Source organism: Bombina bombina, chromosome 10, assembly GCF_027579735.1.
Source record: "Bombina bombina isolate aBomBom1 chromosome 10, aBomBom1.pri, whole genome shotgun sequence".
In the NCBI taxonomy this organism is placed as follows: domain Eukaryota; kingdom Metazoa; phylum Chordata; class Amphibia; order Anura; family Bombinatoridae; genus Bombina; species Bombina bombina.
The window spans coordinates 103,593,800-103,618,140 of record NC_069508.1 but is presented as its reverse complement, the minus strand read 5'-3'; the positions used below and the strand labels follow the sequence as shown (position 1 = coordinate 103,618,140).

General features: G+C 38.0%; 1 protein-coding gene across 4 annotated transcripts in view; it reads left to right on the top strand.

Annotated features, from left to right (window-relative positions):
- Window positions 1-24,341, top strand: part of RASAL2 (RAS protein activator like 2) — a 516,482-nt gene that overhangs the window by 429,491 nt on the left and 62,650 nt on the right. For all 4 annotated transcript variants that reach the window (XM_053693294.1, XM_053693295.1, XM_053693293.1 and 1 more), the window contains one exon: window positions 1,080-1,634. In XM_053693294.1, coding sequence (XP_053549269.1) covers window positions 1,080-1,634 — 555 coding nt within the window. The remainder of the gene's footprint in view (window positions 1-1,079; window positions 1,635-24,341) is intronic.

The following is a 24,341-nucleotide window of genomic DNA, read 5'->3' as shown; positions in this document are numbered from 1 at the left end:
AGCATGTCGAATATTTTACCATATTATGATATGTAAATATTGCCTAAATGACATGAGATATTGTGTCTCTCTCTCTCTCTCATTCTCTCATTCTCTCTCTCTCTCTCTCTCTCATTCTCTCTCTCTCTCTCTCTCTCTCTCTCTCATTCTCTCTCTCATTCTCTCATATATAATGAATGTATGTTCTTGGGGGGGGGGGGGTTACAAAATCCACCATTATAGACTTTTATGGATTTTTTGTAGACAAATTAAAACATGAAGGAGGTGGGCACCACTACACTACAGGAAAAACAATAAATGATGAAATAAATAAAAAATAATAATAAACCAAAAAAAAAAAAAGCTGGGTACTGACAGACAGCTGCCATTTCCTAAGATGGCCTCCAATAGTAATATGGGGAGGGTCAAAGAGCTGTTTGGGGGGATCAGGGAGTTGGGAGTGTTCAGGAAGGATCACTACACTGTGAGAAGAAAATAATAATAATGCTAGCAGACTGTCTGCCAGTACCTAAGATGGTAGTGACCAGTGGGGTGGGGGGAGCTGTTTGAGAGGGATCAGGTAGGGATCACAGTGGGAGTTATCAGGTAGGAAGGCTAATTGATTAACCCATTCACTGCCAGGAATTTCAAGTATGGTGCGCTGCTGCAATTGGCGACATTCTAATTCCCAAAAAGCAATGGCAAGGCCATGCATGTCTGCTGTTTCTGAACAAAGGGGACCCCAGAGAAGCTTTTATAACCATTTGTCATATGACTGCAGTAGTTGTTTGTAAATAGTTTCAGTGAGAAACCCATAGTTTGTGAAAAAGTTTATATATATATATATATATTAATATATATGTGTGTGTATATTATACATATATATATATATATATATATATATATATATATATATATATATATATATATATATATATATATATATATATATATAATGTGTTCATGTTTGGCATCTACAAAATGGGTTAAAAATAATTTATGTACCAGGCATCCTCTTGTGTAGTCCTGTGTAATATAATGCCCCTTTAACAAATATCAGTTTACCCAGAGTAGCACAATAAATTTCCTTTTTCTTACAGGATAATTGTCGTCGTGCTGAGAATGTTCTGCGCTTGTGGATCATTGAGGCCAAAGATCTGGCCCCAAAGAAGAAATACTTCTGTGAACTTTGTCTGGACGATACACTCTTTGCCCGCACCACAAGCAAAACCAAAGCGGACAACATCTTTTGGGGCGAGCACTTTGAATTTTATGGTTTACCAGCCCTGCACAATATCACCGTTCATATTTATAAGGATGTAGAGAAGAAGAAAAAAAAGGATAAAAATAACTATGTGGGACTTGTAAATATTCCTATGGGGAGTGTCACTGGGCGACAGTTTGTGGAAAAGTGGTACCCTGTGAGTACTCCTACCACAAATAAAGGCAAGACTGGTGGGCCTTCAATTCGTATTAAGTCCAGATACCAGACTATTACTATTCTACCTATGGAGCAGTACAAGGAGTTTGCAGAATTTATTACCATAAACTACACTATGCTATGTTCTGTACTTGAACCAGTAATCAGCGTCAAGAACAAGGAAGAGATGGCTTGTGCATTAGTTCACATTCTTCAGAGCACTGGAAGAGCTAAGGTAAGCGAACACGATAAGAAACTGAAGATATTTTTCTGCATTAGGGATAAGCTCGATTTGATATAAAGCAAAACAATAAGCTTGTCAGTCGTGCTTTGTCACAATTTCAAAATTTAAACAGAAGTGAAGACAAACCGCAGATTATATTTAAAGGAATAGTCTAATCAAAATTAAACTTTCATGATATAGATAGTGATGCAATTTTAAGCAACTTTCTAATTTACTCCTATTATTAATTTTTGTTTGTTCTCTTGCTATCTTTATTTGAATGCAAGCTTAGAAGCCGGACCATTTTTGGTTAAGCACCTGGGTGGCGCTTGCGGATTGGTGGCTACATTTAGACACCAATCAGAAAGTGCTACCCAGATTCTGAACCAAAAATGTCCCGGCTCCTATGTTTACATTCTTGCTTTTTCAAATAAAGATACAATGAGAACAATGAAAAATTGATAATAGGAGTAAATTAGAAAGTTGCTTAAAATTGCATGCTCTATCTGAATCATGAACATTTATTTTTGACTAGACTATTCCTTTAAGGTTTTTATTTTTTACTATTCTGAACATAGGCATAACTACCAGGGTGCAAAGTTTGGTCTTGCAGAGTTCACTGTTGTTTGGTATACTTGATCTGAGATAGATAGATAGATAGATAGATAGATAATGTTTTATTTACGACTTTTATTTACGACTTTTAATTGGCTTAAAGTGATTCTAAAGTTTAAAGAATTAATGCCCATATACATATATATTTACAGGGAACACACAATTCCCCATAGACGGCTATGTAAAGGCACTTTTCAGTGCTATTTTTTCCCCTAACTTTAACCCCTAAAACTGCTTTGTGCAGTTTTGTTTTCTTAAAAGGGCATTTGGGGCACTTTTGTAAAATTAACCAGAGATCTGATTTCTGGTTAATTTTTAGAAACGCTAATTGCTAACGAGAGTTTGCGATAGCAATAACCAGCCACTTGTAATGGCTGGTTATCGCGTGCCCGTAAATGAGCGAATTTGCCATTCACTGGTGCACAATAAATTAACGCTCCATTGTACTCTAGCCCGTAGTGGGGAACAATTATTTATTTAAGTGTAAAATTCTTTAATTAATTAATTAGCACTTAATTATTACTCAAGAACCTCTCTTAAATTGTTTTGACAGTTTATTTTATCCTGTATTTTTTTAAATATTTAACTTGCTGGTGAAAGTAGAGAGGTGCTTCATTTTTATTGTGGTTGATGATGTAAAAAAATTGGACGTAATCTTCCCTGACAGATCTGTTAGCTTATTTTGAAGAAAAAAACAATTGTGCACAAGGCAGTTTTCGAATAGCTGAACATAATATGCCAGCCTTACGTTTCCATAGACACACTGCTATATATATTACTCACACCAATCTTGTCCCCAGAGTGCCTTCTCTGCAAGATTAACACGCAAAGCTTCACTCTTACCGATATTTTATTCAGTAGATATTTAAAAGTGAAACATATTTTGATCTGATTCAAGGAAGTTGTTGTTGCTATATACATATAATCTCTTAATTTTTATTTTGTCTATAACTAGCGTGTTTTGCAGGATTTATGGTATACTTCTTTTTTTTAAACGGACAATGCAGTCAAAATTAATCTTTCATGGTTCAGACAGAGAGTGACATTTTTTTTTAAAAAAGTTCCAAATTATTATTATCTATTATTAAATTCAGTGGCATAAACCCTGACCCTGAATGCTGGGGGCCCGCAGGTAAGAGGGGCCCGCCATATGCCAAGCTTTTCAGGTCCAGTGGGCCGCATCACCTGCTGAGGACCAGTGGCAGGGAGTAGAGATAGGCCACAGAGCAACCTGTGCGCATTGAGCATCTTGCAAGCCTGCTCCGCTATGGTCCAGGCAGCAGGGGGTGGGTTTAGGGGGACGGTTAGGAGTTGGGGGGGGGGGAAGACTAGAACAACAATTGCTGGGAGGCTAGAAAAAAATTGTTCCGCCCCTGATTAAATTGCATTATTCTTTTGGTATCCTTTGTTAAAGAGCAAATCTAGGTCATTTTTTTAGGAGCGCGCATGTTTCTTTAACTCTCTAAGACAGCAGTATTTGCAACAATGTTTGTAGTAATGTTAAACTTTGTTATAATGTTATAATTTGCTTCATTCTCTTGGTATCCTTTGTTGAAGGAGCAGCAATGCACTACTGGGGGCTAGCTGAATGCATTAGGTGAGCCAATATTATGAGGCATATATGTTCAGTCACCAATCAGCAGCTCCTGAGTCTTCCTAGATATCCATTTCAACAAAGGATATAAAGGATAACAAAACAAATGACATAATAGAATTAAATTAGAAAGTTGTTAAAACCACATGCTCTATCTGAATCATGAAAGAAAAAAATATGGGTTGTATGTCCTTTTAAGGTGAAATGGAAGTCGCAATCTATGATTCAGATAGAGCATACACAACTTTCTAGTTTACTTTTATTGTCAGATTTACGTCCTTCTCTTGCTAAGTGTTTGCAATAATGTATAACATTATTGCAGACACTGCTGCCATATAGTGTTCTAGACGCATGCACAAACCTCAAGGGCACCAAAAGAACTATGTAAATGTGATAATACAGTTGAATTGGAAAATAGTTTATAAAATTGAATTCCACGTCCCTTTTAAACATTCAGGGTTGGTGTTGACATAATTTCTATATACGGTTCTTATATATCTGTTATTTTCTGAAGACAATGATAAGTGCAGGCTTCTAGGATAATGCGATCAATAAGCAGAGCAATTTCTGGAAAATGAATCACTTGGGTGTTTGCTGCTCATGAGCAGGGCACAGCTGGTGTGCTGGTTAGGAGCTACATATGCGCAGAGGCCAGTTATTGTCCGAGTGCTAGTCAGTATTGGCTCCTGTGCACAAGTTTAATTATGTGTTTAACTTCATTTTCAAGGAAGGGACAGTAACAACTTTGATATTTTAACATAAAATGCATGTAAAGTGTCCTGTATAATTGTGTTTCCCTTAATGTGTTTACAATGACTTGTTTAAACAGTTTAAAATATATGGGAAATTGTACCTTTAGGTATAATTTTGTTTATGAAATAACGTTTGAAAATGGTTTGAGCTAGCAGGAAAAAGCAGACCTCATTATCTTCTCTGTCTAATTATTTACGGTTTTTACTGTTTACTCGAAGGCCAATACTTGATGATCGGATTCTCCTGCTTAGAGAGAAGTTGTAGTGCAGACTTCACAGGGGCTGAACTCTCTGAGTAACCAAGAAAAGAGATGAAACTCCAGATTTGTGAGATCTCCCGTTTCTGTGTCTGAAGAAGAGACAAGCCCAGTGCAATATGTTTTGTTGCAATTACACTTTGTGCATTGTATTTTATATTACTTTACACTTCAGAATGGGTTATTTCAGTATTATTACATTCAAGTTTTGCACTTTCTATTTTAATAAATTTAGACTTAGATCCAGCATGGATTTTACAAATTCTGATTGTATTCTAAGTTTCTGTGTTACTTTAACAAATTAGGATCATACTTTGCATATTTTTGTTTATCTTTTCCAACTTACATTGCACTTGGCATTTTTTCTATTGTATAATAAAACACAGCTTCAGAAAGTCCAAGGGACAGGGGTGTTTCCTGGGCTAAACAGGGGAGTTCCCATGGTATGTCTGAAGCTCTCTATAACAAGTCTTATGAAATGCTGTAAGCATTTTATAACAAACTGGTCTCACTGAATTTTCTCAACAACTGTATGCAGGTGAAGTTTGCTCAAAAGTACATTTATATAGCTGACCGAAAAGTAATAAATACTGAACTATAGGCAAAAGCAGTTTAAATTGTAATGACGACATTTCAGTTTCATTTGTAATTGATGAAAATGGAGCCTTTGGGGCCAATTTACCAAGTGTCCGACATTGTCCGCTCAGCGGATCATGTCCGAGAGACATCGCTGAATGCAGACAGCATACGCTGTCGGCATTAAACATTGCACAAGCAGTTCTGGTGAACTGCTTGTGCAATGCCGCCCACTGCAGATTCTATGTCAATCAACCTGACCGTATACGATTGGGCGGATTGATGTCCACAGCGTCAAAGGCAGCGGACAAGTTAAGGAGCAGCGGTCTTAAGACTGTTCTTAACTGCTGTTTCCTGCGAGCCTGAAATGCTCGCGCGGAAACAGGGGCATCAGGGGCCATTTGGCCCTTGATAAATCGGCCCCTTTATATCAGCCCTAGGTGGTCTCCAGTTACCTTCTACTCCCCTGTGAAACTTTGTATCCAAGAGAGCTCCATTACTCTCTATAGAAGGCATCTCTCTGTGGGACTTCCAGCTTCCTCCCCTTTTTCTTATAGAATTCAATGAGTTCAGCGCCTGTGATGTCTGCACTATAATTTATCTCCATACTAGATCATTTTTGCTTATTGTTCCCATAGGAAGTAATAAAGCTTGCTGCGAAACAGAAGCTGACAGTTCTTCAGCTTTATTTTAAAAGAAGAAATAAATAAGTGCAATATAATTTGTAAAAGATAAACTTAAATATATAAAGTATGAGCCTAATTTATTAACGTTACACAAACTGTGAAAGCATAATAAGAATTTGTAAAATCACAATCCTAAATACATTGCTGTATACAAAACAGAAAGTGCAAAGTTTAAATGTAATACAACTTAAAGGGACATTATACACTAGATTTTTCTTTGCATAAATGTTTTGTAGATGATCCATTTATATAGCCCATACAGATTTTTTTTTTTGTTTTAAAAATGGATGTCTGTAGTTTTGCCTATTTTTAAATAACATTGCTCTGATTTTCAGACTCCTAACCAAGCCCCAAAGTTTTAGGAGAATACTGACGTATACCTATTCCAGCTTGCTCCTGTTTCTGTAAAGAGCCTTTTCATATGCAAGGGGAGGGGGAGTGTCTGCTATTTCCCACTTTCAGTGGGTGTTCCAGTAACCTTTTAAACAGAGGTAAACTGTAAGCTTCTAAGTAAGTTTTTAAACGGTTTTATACTGGATTTTTATATCAGTATTTGTGCATATTATTCTTTATAGTAGTGTCTATTACATGCAGTTATATGAAAATTGGTGTATACTGTCCCTTTAATCTGAAGTGTAAAGTAATATAAAACACAAAGTGTAAATGCAGCAGAACTGTCATGTCATGTAGTGCTATATTGCGCTGGGCTAGTCTCTCCTTTACATACAGAAATGCAGGGAACGCCACTTGGAAAGTATAGCAAAATCTGCCTATTTAAGAATTTCTCTAGGGATCTCACAGTGCAGGAGGATCATTTTAGATCATTTCACCTGAGCAGAGAGCTTTAGATCATTTCACCTGAGCAGAGAGCTTTAGATCATCTCACCTGAGCAGAGAGCTTTAGATCATCTCACCAGAGCAGAGAGCTTTAGATCATCTCACCTGAGTAGAGAGCTTTAGATCATGTCACCTGAGCAGAGAGCTTTAGATCATCGCACCTGAGCAGAGAGCTTTAGATCATCTCACCTGAGCAGAGAGCTTTAGATCATCTCACCTGAGCAGAGAGCTTTAGATCATCTCACCTGAGCAGAGAGCTTTAGATCATCGCACCTGAGCAGAGAGCTTTAGATCATCTCACCTGAGCAGAGAGCTTTAGATCATCTCACCTGAGCAGAGAGCTTTAGATCATCTCACCTGAGCAGAGAGCTTTAGATCATCTCACCTGAGCAGAGAGCTTTAGATCATCTCACCTGAGCAGAGAGCTTTAGATCATCTCACCTGAGCAGAGAGCTTTAGATCATCTCACCTGAGCAGAGAGCTTTAGATCATCTCACCTGAGCAGAGAGCTTTAGATCATCTCACCTGAGCAGAGAGCTTTAGATCATCTCACCTGAGCAGAGAGCTTTAGATCATCTCACCTGAGCAGAGAGCTTTAGATCATCTCACCTGAGCAGAGAGCTTTAGATCATCTCACCTGAGCAGAGAGCTTTAGATCATCTCACCTGAGCAGAGAGCTTTAGATCATCTCACCTGAGCAGAGAGCTTTAGATCATCTCACCTGAGCAGAGTGCTTTAGATCATCTCACCTGAGCAGAGAGCTTTAGATCATCTCACCTGAGCAGAGAGCTTTAGATCATCTCGCCTGAGCAGAGAGCTTTAGATCATCTCGCCTGAGCAGAGAGAGCCTTAGATCATCTCGCCTGAGCAGAGAGAGCCTTAGATCATCTCGCCTGAGCAGAGAGCTTTAGATCATCTCACCTGTGCAGAGAGCTTTAGATCATCTCACCTGTGCAGAGAGCCTTAGATCATCTCACCTGAGCAGAGAGCCTTAGATCATCTCACCTGAGCAGAGAGAGCCTTAGATCATCTCACCTGAGCAGAGAGAGCCTTAGATCATCTCACCTGAGCAGAGAGAGCTTTAGATCATCTCACCTGAGCAGAGAGCTTTAGATCATCTCACCTGAGCAGAGAGCTTTAGATCATCTCACCTGAGCAGAGAGCTTTAGATCATCTCACCTGAGCAGAGAGCTTTAGATCATCTCACCTGAGCAGAGAGCTTTAGATCATCTCACCTGAGCAGAGAGCTTTAGATCATCTCACCTGAGCAGAGAGCTTTAGATCATCTCACCTGAGCAGAGAGCTTTAGATCATCTCACCTGAGCAGAGAGCTTTAGATCATCTCACCTGAGCAGAGAGCTTTAGATCATCTCACCTGAGCAGAGTGCTTTAGATCATCTCACCTGAGCAGAGAGCTTTAGATCATCTCACCTGAGCAGAGAGCTTTAGATCATCTCGCCTGAGCAGAGAGCTTTAGATCATCTCGCCTGAGCAGAGAGAGCCTTAGATCATCTCGCCTGAGCAGAGAGAGCCTTAGATCATCTCGCCTGAGCAGAGAGCTTTAGATCATCTCACCTGTGCAGAGAGCCTTAGATCATCTCACCTGAGCAGAGAGCCTTAGATCATCTCACCTGAGCAGAGAGAGCCTTAGATCATCTCACCTGAGCAGAGAGAGCCTTAGATCATCTCACCTGAGCAGAGAGAGCCTTAGATCATCTCACCTGAGCAGAGAGAGCCTTAGATCATCTCACCTGAGCAGAGAGCTTTAGATCATCTCGCCTGAGCAGAGAGCTTTAGATCATCTCGCCTGAGCAGAGAGAGCCTTAGATCATCTCACCTGTGCAGAGAGCTTTAGATCATCTCACCTGAGCAGAGAGCCTTAGATCATCTCACCTGAGCAGAGAGAGCCTTAGATCATCTCACCTGAGCAGAGAGAGCCTTAGATCATCTCACCTGAGCAGAGAGAGCCTTAGATCATCTGACCTGAGCAGAGAGAGCTTTAGATCATCTCGCCTGAGCAGAGAGAGCCTTAGATCATCTCACCTGTGCAGAGAGCTTTAGATCATCTCACCTGAGCAGAGAGCCTTAGATCATCTCACCTGAGCAGAGAGAGCCTTAGATCATCTCGCCTGAGCAGAGAGCTTTAGATCATCTCGCCTGAGCAGAGAGAGCCTTAGATCATCTCGCCTGAGCAGAGAGAGCCTTAGATCATCTCGCCTGAGCAGAGAGCTTTAGATCATCTCACCTGTGCAGAGAGCCTTAGATCATCTCACCTGAGCAGAGAGCCTTAGATCATCTCACCTGAGCAGAGAGAGCCTTAGATCATCTCACCTGAGCAGAGAGAGCCTTAGATCATCTCACCTGAGCAGAGAGAGCCTTAGATCATCTCACCTGAGCAGAGAGAGCCTTAGATCATCTCACCTGAGCAGAGAGCTTTAGATCATCTCACCTGAGCAGAGAGCTTTAGATCATCTCGCCTGAGCAGAGAGAGCCTTAGATCATCTCACCTGTGCAGAGAGCTTTAGATCATCTCACCTGAGCAGAGAGCCTTAGATCATCTCACCTGAGCAGAGAGAGCCTTAGATCATCTCACCTGAGCAGAGAGAGCCTTAGATCATCTCACCTGAGCAGAGAGAGCCTTAGATCATCTGACCTGAGCAGAGAGAGCTTTAGATCATCTGACCTGAGCAGAGAGCTTTAGATCATCTCACCTGAGCAGAGAGCTTTAGATCATCTGACCTGAGCAGAGAGCTTTAGATCATCTCACCTGAGCAGAGAGCCTTAGATCATCTCACCTGAGCAGAGAGCCTTAGATCATCTCACCTGAGCAGAGAGCTTTAGATCATCTCACCTGAGCAGAGAGCTTTAGATCATCTCGCCTGAGCAGAGAGCTTTAGATCATCTCGCCTGAGCAGAGAGCTTTAGATCATCTCGCCTGAGCAGAGAGCTTTAGATCATCTCGCCTGAGCAGAGAGCTTTAGATCATCTCGCCTGAGCAGAGAGCTTTAGATCATCTCACCTGAGCAGAGAACTTTAGATCATCAGGTCCTTGGAGAAAATGAACATTATAGTACCTCTCTGTCACAGACACCAACTTGAAACATTATTTAATCTTAATAATCTTGCTTACATTCATGCTGATTCAGGTAGAGCATACACTTTTAAACAGGGTTCCAGTTTACTTCTAATCTATAATTTACTTTGTTCTCTTGGTATCATGTGTTCAAAATTACACCTAGTTAGGCTCAGAAACTGGGATCTAGCTGCTGATTGGTGGCTGCACATATATACCTCTTGTGATTGGCTTAATGATGTATTCAGGTAACTCCTAATTGTGCATTGCTGCTCCTTCAACAAAGGATACTAAGGCAAAATAGATAATAGAAGTAAATTGGAAAGTTGTTTAAAAAGCTATCCTCTGTTTGTATCAAGATAGAAAAACATTGGGTTTTATGTCCCTTTTAAGTTCAGAAATGTTCAGTATGGGTGTAGAAACAATAGACAAAAACAGTTATTTCAAATGAGAAAATAAAGGTGAACAAGCTCTTTGTAAATAATTAAATACACTTTAGTGTAAAATGGATACTTTGGAACACATTAAAGAGGAGAAAATATATTAATGTACACTGTCCCTTTAATCTGTATTTAAAAGGAAAGAAAACCCAATTATTAATTTTTTCATGATTCAGATAGAGCATGCAATTTTAAGCAAGTTTCCAATTTACTCCTATTATCAAATGTTCTTCGTTCTCTTGCTATCTTTTTTTGAAAAGCAAGAATGTAAACTTAGAAGACAGCCCATTTTTTATTCAGACCTGGGTTGCACTTGCTGATTGGTAATAGGAGTAAATTGGAAAGTTGCTTAAAATTGCATGCTGTATTTGAATCATGAAAGAAAAATGGGGGTTTACTATCCCTTTAATTTTCAGTTTATCTTATTTCTGCTGAATCAAAACATTTGAGATTTTGTTAACACAATGATAGTGGCAAGCCCTGTCATCTCCAGGCTCAAATCTGTATTGCTTCCTCCAGATACGGAAAGTGCTGGGTGTAGTCTTATTTAAAACAAAACAAAAACTGCAGCAAACAAGGTGTTAATCTGTTCTAATAGTGTCCAGACTCTGTTGGTATGTTAATCTATTGGAAGACTGCAGAAAAATCTTGGAATTCCAATGCTAAAACATTGTATTGTTTAGTATAAGGATGAATATATTGTAATGTGGCCCTCAGCCAATAGCAAACAGCCCTCCATATAAAAAATAGTATGGACGCCCCTGATTTAAAGGGACATTTGCCTATATATGCCATATTTTTGCATGAAAGGGGATCGTAGTCAATTAACTTTACATAGATAGTAAATTATTTTTAGCAAGAAACTCTAATGAAAAATCTATTAACACAATGTAAATTTTTTAAAAACTAAAGTAAATGTATTAGCAGTTCAGGAATGATTTCCTTTAAAAGCCTCCTAAGTGTATTTAACGTATCTGTTTTGTTATTGCCAATTATAGGGAGATATAAATTAAATCAAGCAATGAGCACGCAAGTATCGTATAATTTTGCAGGGTCATTTTAAATCCTACAGGAGGCACTATGGGGGTGTGGAAAAAAATAATTTTCAGACTTAAATTATTGAAAAGGTGCACAAAATTAACTGTGGGTTGTTGTTGTTTTTTTATGGTGCACATTTTGTGGGAATTATGTTTAGAGTTTAATGTCTCTTTAAATCAAAACTTACAGGAAAGGCATATTTGTGCACAACTGGGATTTAACTATCTTTCTCATTGGTTCATAGAGATAACTCCCACAATCTTGTTGTTTGACTTAGAAAAATCTCCAAAAGCATGCAAGAGTGTGTTTATTCAGCACAGAAACTGTAAAATAATAAAAACAAAATAAAACTATGTTTTTAAATCTCTGTTTTTATTTTTTTAATAATTTAAAAATACAGAAAATATCCAATCAAAAAATAGTATAACAAAATCTGTTTCCTATTCTAGGACTGACATATATAAGCAGTGCAGTGTGCATGTATCTAACATCAGTCCCTTTAAAGGTTTCTTTTGCATGAGGCAGTCTGAGGTTATCATGCTATCCTTAAAGGGACAGTAAATATTTTGAGATGGTAATATAAAATGCTTAATTATATACTGTGAAACAACTTTGCAAAATACTTTCATTATTTATCTTGCCCCCTTTTCTTGTAATTTAAGTTTGAAAATGTATGTATTATATTATCTTTTCTGCTGGCCAATGAAATCTTGCTAACACCATGACAGTGACACACACCCTGTCATCTACAGATTCCAGATTGGCTCCTCTAAACACAAGATGTTGTGGGTGGAGTTTGACCATTGCAAAATGATCACAGCAAACAGTGTGAATCTGTTATATTGTACAGACTCTGCAGATATGTTAATCTTTTGGAAGACTGCAAACAAATGTAATTACAAGCTGTTTACTGTCCCTTTAAAGAAAGAGAAAGAGGTCCAAAATGTTTTTAAATACAAGGTTTGTTTTGTAAACTAAACTGTGACAGCTCTAGAGAGGATAATTATCCCAGCTATTCTCTGTAGAGAAGGCTGATTTAGACGTCAGTGGGATTTCCATGGTAAACATTTCGTCCACTGAAATCTAAAGTACTATTTATATCGGTGGAATAAAATAGATGGAAAAACACTACTGCTTCTTTGTGTCTCTAAGTTATTAGAGGATGTAATTTTTGCATTAGTTAGCCTAGATAGCTGTGTGTTTAACCCTTGCAAAGGGGTTACTTTTCTAGGTAAGATCATGTCATTCTGTAAAGTAGAATAATCCTGCCCACCAATTCAACAGTGGAAGAGGTCTCTGCCACCGCAGAGTTGTTATTCATTTAGAAGTTGTGCACAGTTATCCACTTCTAAATGAAAGTGAATGTAAAGTTTGCGAAATGTGTGCCCGGTTTTTAATAATCATATTAAAAACAGGGGCACTTTCATTCATCAAACTGTACATTTCACTGGTTTTGTTAAACTACTTACCTTTTCTTCTTGAAATCCGTCCCAGCGCTTCTCCAGCCCGTCGCAAGCCTCTTCATACATCAGCAATGACAATTCCAGGATCCTCCAATCACGGCTTCTGCCCCTGGGAAATCATTGGCTAAAGCAACACGGTGATTGGAGGAAGGCCGGGATCGTCATTTCTGACGTAGGAAGAGGCCTGCAACGGGCGGGGGAAGCGCACGAGCGGCTTTCACAAAGGAAAGATAAGTATTTTAGCAAAACCAGTGGAATGTAACGTTTGATGAATGAAAGTGCCCCTGTTTTTAATAGAATTATAAAAAAAACGTCACTGGTTCATCTAAATTCACATTCACTTTAAAGGGTCAGTAAAGTCCTAATTTGACATTCATGATTTAGACAGAGCATACAATTTTAAACAACGTTCCAATTTACTTCTATTTATTTATTTAATTTGCTTCCTTCTCTTGTTATTCTTTGCTGAAAGGTTTATCTAGGAAAGCTCAGGAGCAGCAAATAACCTAGGTTCTAGCTGCTGATTGGTGGCTGCATATAAATACCGATTGTCATTGGCTCACCCATGTGTTCAGTTAGAAACCAGTAGTGCATTGCTGCTCCTTCAGCAAATGATACCAAGAGAATTAAACAAGTTTGATAAAAGAAGTAAAATGGAAAGTTGTTTAAAATGTAATGTTCTACCTAAATCATGAAAGAAACATTTTGGGTTTCATGACCCTTTAAATATAAATTTAAACAGCATAATGCAAGTGTGTGCATGTTAATAATAATAAAATGTTCTAATTCATTGCAGAAATTCCTTGGTAGCTACACATTAAAGGGATATGAAAGTCAAAATTATAAGAATAAGATAGAGCATGTCATGTCAAAACACTTAAAGGGACACTGAACCCAAATTTTTTCTTTCACGATTCAGATAGAGCGTGCAATTTTAAGTAACTTTCTAATTTACTCCTATTATAAATTTTTCTTCATTCTCTTGCTATCTTTATTTGAAAAAGAAGGCATCTAAGCTTTTTTTCTTGGTTCAGACTCTGGGCAGCACTTTTTTATTGGTGGATGGAATTTATCCACCAACAATCAGCAAGGACAACCAAAAATAGGCCGGCATCTTAACTTACATTATTGCATTTCAAATAAAGATACAAAGAGAATAAAGAAAATTTTGATAATAGGAGTAAATTAGAAAGTTGCTTAAAATTTCATGCTCTATCTGAATCATGAAAGAAAAAATTTGGGTTCAGTGTTCCTTTAAAGGGACAGTAAATCTAACTTTTTTCTTTAAATATTTCTAAATGCCACATGTAAATATAACAATCTAGCTGTATATCACCTTTGCAAACATTGTAGATCGTTATTAAAATCTTAAAGAAACTGGGGGGCGGAGCCTATAGCTGTTGCGGTAGGACGTGTGTCTGAAGAGCTCCTGGTCTAAATTAGTTATTTTGAATTTGATTCTCAACTTTAATTTGATTTTCCTTTTGAGAAATATATGTTATGAAACCTGGTGACATTCAAGAGGAGACTAGAGGCATTCGGCATGTAACGGACCTACCTATGTTCCTCAGCTGACTACACTAGGTTTGACCACGAGGTTGTGAGGCCTCTCTGGACTAACTGCTGGTGCCGTCAAAGCTGCCGCATATATACCCCCCAGGACCCTGGGTTATCAAACCAGTTCATTAGTAACTAGCCTGCTCTACAATCAATCTCTGATATAACTAATTTCTTTCCAACATGAAAACCGCAACTCACACTATCCTGAGGGAAGTTGAAGCCCTTCTAATTTCCCACTTTGAGAAAATCGCTATAGCATGGGACACTGAATGTGAGAGCCTATGCACTATTGCAAGACCTTTCTCTACTTCAGCCAATAACGTCAATGAGTCGCGGCTCCCTGAAAAAGAACGATGCACCTTGCCACAAGTTCCGGTGCAACCGGCATTATCACTTACTGATATGACTACTAGCTCAGTACGTGCAAGTGAAGCTCCCCCTGCTGGCGGCCCCCCTGAACATGGGATCCATGGGGGTGACACCACTGAGCAAGCTCTCTACTCTGACTCCGGCAGCTGCAGGGAGTTGGGAAATCAAACGCAGATCGCTACCCCTTCCGGCCCTATAACTGAGGCTAATTCAGGAGTGGAACATTACTCCTTATCTAGCAGCTGCAGTGGCAGCGACAACTTTACCCCTGTCTCAAGCGTTACGATGCGGCAGCATGAAGTCCGGGTAGTTATACTATCAACACAGGGGGAGAGAGAGTGCGGTCTACTAGCCTGTAATACCTCCGCTAAATGCAGCGCGATATCCGATTTTGAGCCACCAGCCATTACCGTTGGGGATTCCGGATTTACTAGAGCACCGGTTAGCTTCCTCCAGACTGAGAGGCTAGCCACGCTAGAGAAGTCACACTTGAGCCCTATAGATCACTGCCCTCACCAAGCCTCAGACACAGAGAACGCCTGGCTACCGCCAGCTGACTGCCCGGCTTCCCTGAAAGCTGTCATTGAGCTCACAGCGCTGAAAAATAGACATGTAGCTATGGGACTTCTTCACTTTGTCCCCTGTGATCATCGGTCTGGAGTCGGGTAGGATGTTGAAAATCTATGCGTGGTTGCGGGGAGGTATATGTGTGTCCTAGAAGGCCTCCATAGTTTGGACAACTCCAAGACGTGGTTCTTGTTTTAGATTGTTGGGGCACTACAAGCTTCTCCCAAGCTTTTTATAATGGTAAAAGGATACTTTTTCATTGACACTCTTATGAACTAGCAGGCTGATCCCCTCCATAATCTATAGCTTACCCTCCTGCTATTATAGTATCCTCATGCGTGGCCCTGTTATGTGTATTTGGACATTTGAATACTGTGCTGCACTGAGAGATTTAGTTTGCACAATATATGTTAGCAGTTAACTCTTCAATTTCACACAGTCACTAATAGAGCTTAGTTCCACTTATACCTTTTGGAAAAAGAATGTATTAGTAAGATACTATGGATTGACCCTTTGAGCTGAGAAATAATGATAGTATATATATAAATTGCCATCCTTGTACCATAAGCCATGACATCTTCAGCTTTCTATAAGCCTAAGGGCTCTAAGTCAATTCAATTTGCTGTGTTGTATAGTTTGGGTTATTTATGTTTTGGTTCTAAGTGTATTTATATAGTATGTGTTTAATATTTCAGGTATGTGCACCTCTAGATATACAGCTATGTTTAAATCTCCTTTCATACTACTAGATATGGATTAGCACCTAATTTTCTAGCCATAGCAAATACATGTCTGAGAGCTAGGAACCAGGTCAATTAAGTATATTTTCCCTATCTAATAGCTGGCTCATGGACCGCATGGAACACTATACACTTACCCTGAATCTCTCTCCTGGGAGCATGTATAACAGTCACCGCCATTGCCTATTGTATAACACAGCATTGCCTAGTTATTTGTCTTACACATAGCACACTGTAATATGGCTGTTTTCTGTGTATATGTTGGAAAGTCATCGGCCAGGTTATCTATTGGATTATTTCAATATATCTCCTAAGTTACCATCTCCTCCCATTTAAGCTGGTATTCTATAACTTAGATTGATAAGCTTAACATTTACATATGTATATATAATGTTCAAGCATATATGCTTTACCAGTTAGTAGTCTCCATTTATACTTACATTATGATACCCCCTTAAAAAGTTATATAGTTCCAGACCTGAGAGGTCTATTAAAAAGACCTGCATCAATTTAGGGGGTCTCTCGACACCACAATTTTTATTTTCAATATTACCCTTTGGCACATATAAGTGATGTTAAATTAGTTGATATTATCATTATCCAAATAAAAAAGAGGTCCGTTAGTTGAGACCCTTGAGTGGTCTCCTTATTCATACATGACCACCTATAGTGTGATTTCTTCCAGTTATTTTTAGAGGTCCAAAAGTGGCCTCTTGCTTCAATCAAGGTGGTCTCTAGATGACATACTTTACCTATATTACTCACATGATAGTTGTATTTTCTTATTTGCATTCCTCATGATCTCATCTTGTTGATGTTTTTACTCGTTGTTTACCTAACATTATTTCATGTGACATATGTTTTGCTTTTACATTGTTATATGTCTTGAAAGAAACCTCAATAAAATATTTATTTAAAAAAAAAAAAAAAAAAATCTTAAAGAAACTCACTTTCATGTTCTAAACTCTGGCCGCCCAATGCCGGTAATGTAATATATATTTTTTTTTAAGCTGCATCTTCCTAACCTATCCCCTATGAATCGACCGCGCAGCTCCTTGAGTGTCAAGGGCGGGCGTTCCTTGATTGACAGGGCTAGTTGGAGACATACTGGGCATGCGCAATATCAAGCTCCACAGGAGGTATTGCGCATGCGCAGTTTGAATTTACGGCAAGAATCACTTGCCTGGAAATAGACTTTGAATGCGCATAAATGGGAGTTACTAGGGGCGTGATCAGCTATTCCCATGGGACAGACTGGGAGCCTAGATTGCAGGATCAGCTCGATGGGCGGCGAGATTGCATTTATATAACAAACATTTTGGGTAATTTGAAATATCTAAAACTTTATTTTTAAAAATGTGATTACAATTATTTTTATCTGCTTGTGCTCATAAGATTTCAGTAAGCTGTAACGCACCTTCAATTACTGACACTTTAAAATCGGTTAGATTTTCACATGTGCTTTGTTCTCTTGGTTCCCATTGTTGAAAATGAATACGCACATATCCTACACTAGTGGGGGATATCAAGAGAACAAAGCAAATAAGATAATAAAAATCAATTGGAAAGTTGTTTTTAATAAAATGCTGTGACAAATTAGCACATTTTATTGTTGCATTTTCGTGTCTCTATTGTCCTTTTAGGTATCTGTATCATGAAAACCTCCTCTTGCAATAAATAAGTGGAATAACCTTTAAGATGCTCATAGTTCGACTTTTTTTTATAAAGCGTATTGTTACTCCTTTTGTGCTGCTGAACGAGAACGGAAGCCGTCTGCTTTTGTCTTGGCCCTGGTTTTTGGAACCGTAGGCTGAAACAATTATGTTTTTTTTTGTTTTGTTTTGTTTTTTCTGGTTCTGTAGCATTATTTTTCATTGTATCTGGTTTATTGAATAAACAACACAGGTGAAAGCTGAAAAGATACGATGTGCCATTCCGAAAATAGCATAATTACTGATGATTCATACACAAATATTTATAACGTGTTTCTGTTAAAACGTGAAATTGAAAACAAATTAACCATAAAGAGAAACTACATAGTAGTACAAAAGTTTATTGGGAAATATATACACTGTTATAACTAAATATGTGACATAAAAAGTACAAAGATAATGCAACAATCGCTTAAAGGCCCAGTAAATACAGGAGATTGACATAATCAACACATACATAATAACAAGACAATGCAATAGCACTTAGTCTGAACTGAGTAGTAGATTTTTTTTAATGAAAATTTACAAAGTTATGTCTATTTCCACCCCTCCTTTATCATGCGACAGCCATCAGCCAATCACAAAGGCATATACATATATTCTGTGACTTCTTGCACATGCTCAGTAGGAGCTGGTGACTCAAAAAGTGTAAATATAAAAAGACTGTGCACATTTTGTTAATGGAAGTACATTGGAAAGTTGTTTAAAATTGATGCTCTATCTGAATCATGAAAGTTTAATTTTGACTTGAGTGTCCCTAATCTAAACTGGGAATCTAACCGAAACTGACACATACAATGGTCCTTTGTCACCTGTTATGTTTACAGTACAGTTCTTCTGAATGGACTTCTTTGTACAGTGTGCAAGGGAAATCATCATTTACATGTGTGAGATTAACCTATTGTAATCCCAATCCATTCTGATCACTAAGTAAACAATATGAATGGCATTTGTATATAGGCATTTATCTCATCTTCTAAAGCGAGATTTTAACAGTTCTCACACTGTAAACTGTGAAACCGTTCCATTTCAATAATATAGCAGAAAAATGTGCAAATGGGATCAAGCCTTTGTGAAGGTTTTCAAGTGGATTGCTCTTTAGTGATTGGCTTTCAAACTGGATCATGCCCTAATGAACCAAATTTCAGTTATGAATCCACAAAAAATGGAAACCACACTGTTGTGAATGGTTTTGTCTTTGCGTTCACGAAGGCACAATCCTGTTTGATATCCCATTACAACAGCGCAATCCCGTTTGAAATGTGGTGATGACCGCTTCACAAGGGCTTTACTAAGATTCTCTTCATAAAGGTAAACCTCAGTCAAGTGAAGTACTGCCAAGACTTCCACAATAATCAATGGCGTACTTTATGAAGACACCTTTACTAAAAGTGACAATCACAACCATGCAAGTGCAAATTAGAAACAAACATTTAAAAGGATATTAAACACTAAATAAATGCTAGGTAGAATGATGCATTCAAAGAAAAGATAAGTCTGAGAATAACGTGTAGATGTATTTTTTAAAGTTTCATTAGCTGTTTAAATATTGACAAAATAAGTGTAAAGTTTTAGGGGCTGCTGTTTCCGGCGAGCCTGAAGGCTCGCGCAGGAACTAGGGCTATTCGGCCCTTGTTAAATCTACTGCTTAGTGTCTATAGAATAATGGGAGCTGCCATGTTGTAACTTAGGTTACTTTCTCTGCTGTGGCCAATCAGGGACAGTTATAAATGGGTCACTAGAGTGTGCAGCCAATTGCTGGGTGGATTATAACAGTGTTCTGCACTTCCATTTCTAACAGGAACGGAAATGCTCACTATTTCAGAGTGGAATTACAGGAAAAGAGGTCAAAATACATCATGAAAGTATATTGCAATTTTTTTTATATAGATACAAATTATCATTTTATATTAACATCTCAAAGTGTTTAATGTCCCTTTAAAGAAAGTAATTGCTGCACATAATTTCTAGGTGTTGGGGTACTGATTTCACTTTTCCTGAAGATCCCTTTAGCTGTAGGAGACATCACGTATTAAATATGTATAAATATGTAAATTTGTGTCCTTCCCACTGCAGATGAACTATACATTAGCAATGAAAAAATCTAGTCCATGTGTGCAAATACACCTCTGAAGTGTTGTCTGTGGCCCATTAATAAATGTATTAAAAAAACTGTTGAAAAGTATTAAGAAAATGGATTGTTATCAGTGAGAACATTTTGGCTCCATGTTAAAAATAGCGTTTTGTTGGCAAGCCTGAAAGGCATTTGCAGCTCAGAAAAACAGGCTGAAAACTTGCTATTGTGATCAGCAATTAAACATTGGGCGTATATATCTTGTGATCAACCCTTATGTGTTTAACACCTACAAGCCTTTTAGTTTCCTAGTAGCTCCTAGGCAGTTATTGGTGGGTCCTCAACCCAAGTTACCTGAAGGCCTGGTAAATTTTAGCCGGACTTGTCTAGGGCTCGCCAGTGTGTGCGTATGTTTGTATGTATATGTTGGGGCATGTCGGTTTGCGGCCCACTGGCAATACCATCGTGGCCCAGCTGTTGAGAAACCAGGGTTTAGATAGCACACACAATCATAAGACTTTTCAATTTACTTTTGTTATCAGATTAACTTGGCACACTAGGTCTGGTCAGCTACCTCCCAGTAGTGCACTGCTGCTCTGGGGCTGACTTTAACTATGTGTTTAACTCATTTGCTATTAATGTATAGTCAAGCAATAGTGCAGTAATAAAATGCTTTAACACATTTTTTGTACCTTTAAGCCCCTTTATGCGGCACCTGTTTGATATCTTAAAGGGATAGTCGAGTCAAAATTGAATTTCTTCATGAACGAACTGTACTGAGTGTTGATAAATATTAGTGTCTGTTTGATATATATGTTCATATTCATTGTGATTTTACACTAATCGTGAACGTGACCACTTTGCCTTGTCACATGCAGTGCTACCTTTTGGAAGTAGTTTCCAAACACTGAATTACTTTCCCACAAGCTGTTCTGTAATAAAAAAAAATGTTCCAGTCAGTTCTTACTGTTTTTCCAGTAGTTTGTGTAAAGATTGCTGAAGCATAGTTCCATGAATGGCCTCAATATTGGGAAATAAACACAATGAATAGACGTAAATTGCGCATAGAAACATAATATAAAGCTCAATTGTGCTGCAAAATCCCAAGCTGAATATTTAATTCCAACGTAATTGTAGGCAATTTCATGCACAATATGTACTTAGCAACAAAACTCTTAGTCCTTTTTTTCCCCCGTTTTCTTTGATTGCAGCCGTTTTTGTTTTTTTTGTGGGTTTTTTTATGGGCTAACAAACCGCTCTTAAAATAATACAATTTAGATGTTTTGAAAACTTTGGTTTTGAAACTTTTGATAGCACAGAGAATATTTTAACCTGCATACTTTGCTTTTTTTTTACCTTCCAGACTTCTAACCAAATACGTTTTTAAAGGGCAGTCTAGTCAAAATTAAACTTTCCTAATTCAGGTGGGGAATGCAATTTTAAACAACTTTCTAGTTTACTTTTGCAATCAAATTTGATTTATTCTATTGCTATTCTTTGTTAAAAGCTAAACCTAGGTAGGCTCATATACTAATTTCTAAGCCCTTGAAGGCCGCCTCTTATCTCAGTGCATTTTGACAGTTTTCCACAGCTAGACAGCGCTAGTTCATGTGAGCCATATAGATAACATTGTGTTCACTCCCGTGGAGTTATTTTCGAGTCAGCACTGCAGAGGCTTAGATATGATGTAATCACTGAGGTAAAAAGTGTATTATTATAACTGCGTTGATTATGCAAAACTGGGGCATGAGTAATAAAGGGATTATCTGTCTTTTTAATCAACAACAATTTTGGAGTAGACTGTCCCTTTAAAGGGACACTCAATCAAAATTAAACTTTCATTATTCAGATAGAGCATGCCATATTAAACAACTTTCCAATTTACTTCTATTAACTAAATGTGCACAGTCTTTTTATATTTAAAGTTTTTGAGTCACCAGCTTCTACTGAGCATGTGCAAGAATAAGTGTGTATGCATTTATGAATGGCTGATGGCTGTCACATGGTACGTGTATGCATTTGTGATTGGCTGATGGCTGTCACATGGTACAGGGGGAGTGGAAAAAGACATCACTTTTAAAATTGTCAGAAAAAAAAATCTGCTCATTTGAAGTTCAGACTAAGTGCTATTGCATTGTCTTGTTATCTTGCATTTGTTGATTATGCAAATCTACTGTGTTGACTGGTCCTTTAAGTTTGACAATAACATGGTTATCAATGTTACATTATTTGTTAATTTTGTTGATTTTTCTTTAATAACGCCTCTGCTATATAACTGTGCAAAGACTTAACAGTAGTTGAGATTGAAAGAATGTGTCTCATTGTCGCACGCATTAGGAAAGAATCCTCACTAAGGATACACTATTAGCACTCCTGTCCTAACTCATATACGCAGGAAATTATTAATTAAAGGGACAGTCTACACCAGAATTGTTATAGTTTAAAAAGATAGATAATACCTTTACTACCCATTCCCCAGCTTTGTACAACCAACATTGTTATATTAATACACTTTATAACCTTTAAACCTCTAATTGTTTGCTTCTCTCCCGTGGAGTTGTGCAAAATACAGAAGTAATTGGCTAAAATGCAAGTCAATAGAGAATAAATAAATAGCCATGTGATCAGGGGGCTGTCAGAAGAGGCGCGTAAATACAGGGTAATCACAGAGGTAAAAAGTCTATTAATATAACAGTGTTGGCTGTGCAAAACTGGGGAATGGGTAATAAAGGGATTATCTCTTTAAACAATACAAATTTTGGAGTAGACTGTCCCTTTAAAACTTCTATGTATTGCACAGTATGTGCGCATGTGCAGTAGTTGTGTCATTTGTACGCACATACATATAGCTAGCAGAATTTTAAAGTAGTTTCATTTTTAAGCCAAATGTACATGTCACAGCTGAAAGGAAATAGTTCTACAATGAACGTAAACTATTTAACTTCTAACAAGGGCTTGTATCAGTATTATCATATGTATAGATGGCAATTTATCCAATGTAAATAGACAGTTAAAAAAAATTTGATTGACTTGCTAGCACTTATAAAATAATACTCTTATGTTTCCCCCTCTTGGTGTAAATCTGTCGCGCTCATGTGGAGGCATAAATGAAAAAATCTTTATTAGTGCTAGATTATTTGTTTTTTACGGTCTATATATATTTTGTCAAACTGTCATTTATGGGCTAGATTTATCATAGCTGAGGCGTACAGGGGCACGTATACGTGCCCCTGTACGCCTCAGCTCACCTGTGGCGGGGCGAAATTACCCGTAGGTAATTAACATTGCACACGAGCGCAATTTTGCGCTTGCGTGCAATCCCGCCCCCTGCCCGCGCACAACCAATCACGCGCGGGCAGGAGCTGTCAATCTCCTCGGTCGGACTCGACCGAGGAGATTGAATTTCGCCAATTTAGAGGTGGCGAAGAGTTTAGGGAAGCAGCGGTCTGGTGACCGCTGCTTGTTAAATTGCGGCGAGCAAGTTCTTGTGAGAACTTGCTGCCGTAAGGGCTTAATAAATCTAGCCCATAATGTGGATATGCGTATATTACAATTCTTTAGTATTATTTCCTTCAAGTTGTAGAAAACAAATTCTTAATTATATTGAAGTTATAGGCAAGGTGAAGAAAGGTCTCTTATTTTCTGAATAAATTCTACAACCACCTCAAAACTCAGGTCCCAATGGGCTCTTTGTCAGTGCTAGATGTCAGCACCCTCCGGCCCTTTATATAATGACTGGCCCAAGCTGCTGTTATTTGTTTTGGGTTTTTCTTGCGGGACGTTTTTGTTTGTTTTTATGAAGTTTGAGCCGAAAGGAAATTTGATGTTGCAGACTTTACCATCTTTCTGAGCCAAAAGGAAATATTGAAGGGACATTAAACACTTTGAGATGGTAATGCAAAATGATAAATTGTATATATGAAAAAAAAAAGAAACTCGGCAATATACTTTAATTATTTATTTTGACCCCTTTTCCTGTAATTCCTTTCTGAAACCGAGTTTTTCAGTTCCTGTTATAAGTGGAAGGGCAGAACATTGTTGTATTCCACACAGCCATTGGCTGCACATTCTAGTGACCTATTTATAACTTTCCCTAATTGGCCACAGCAGAGAAGGTAACCTAAGTTACAATATGGCAGCTCCCATTGTTTTATAGACTCTAAAACGTTACACATATTTTGTCAGTATTTAAACAGCTAATGAAACTTTAAAAAAATAATCTTCATGTTATTCTCAGACTAATCTTTTCTTTGAATGCATCATTCTATCTAGCATTTATTTAGTGTTTAATCTTTAATGACCTATTTATTTAGTGTTTAATCTTTAGTGATCTTTTCCAAGACAATCACATAATGTCACCTCAAGT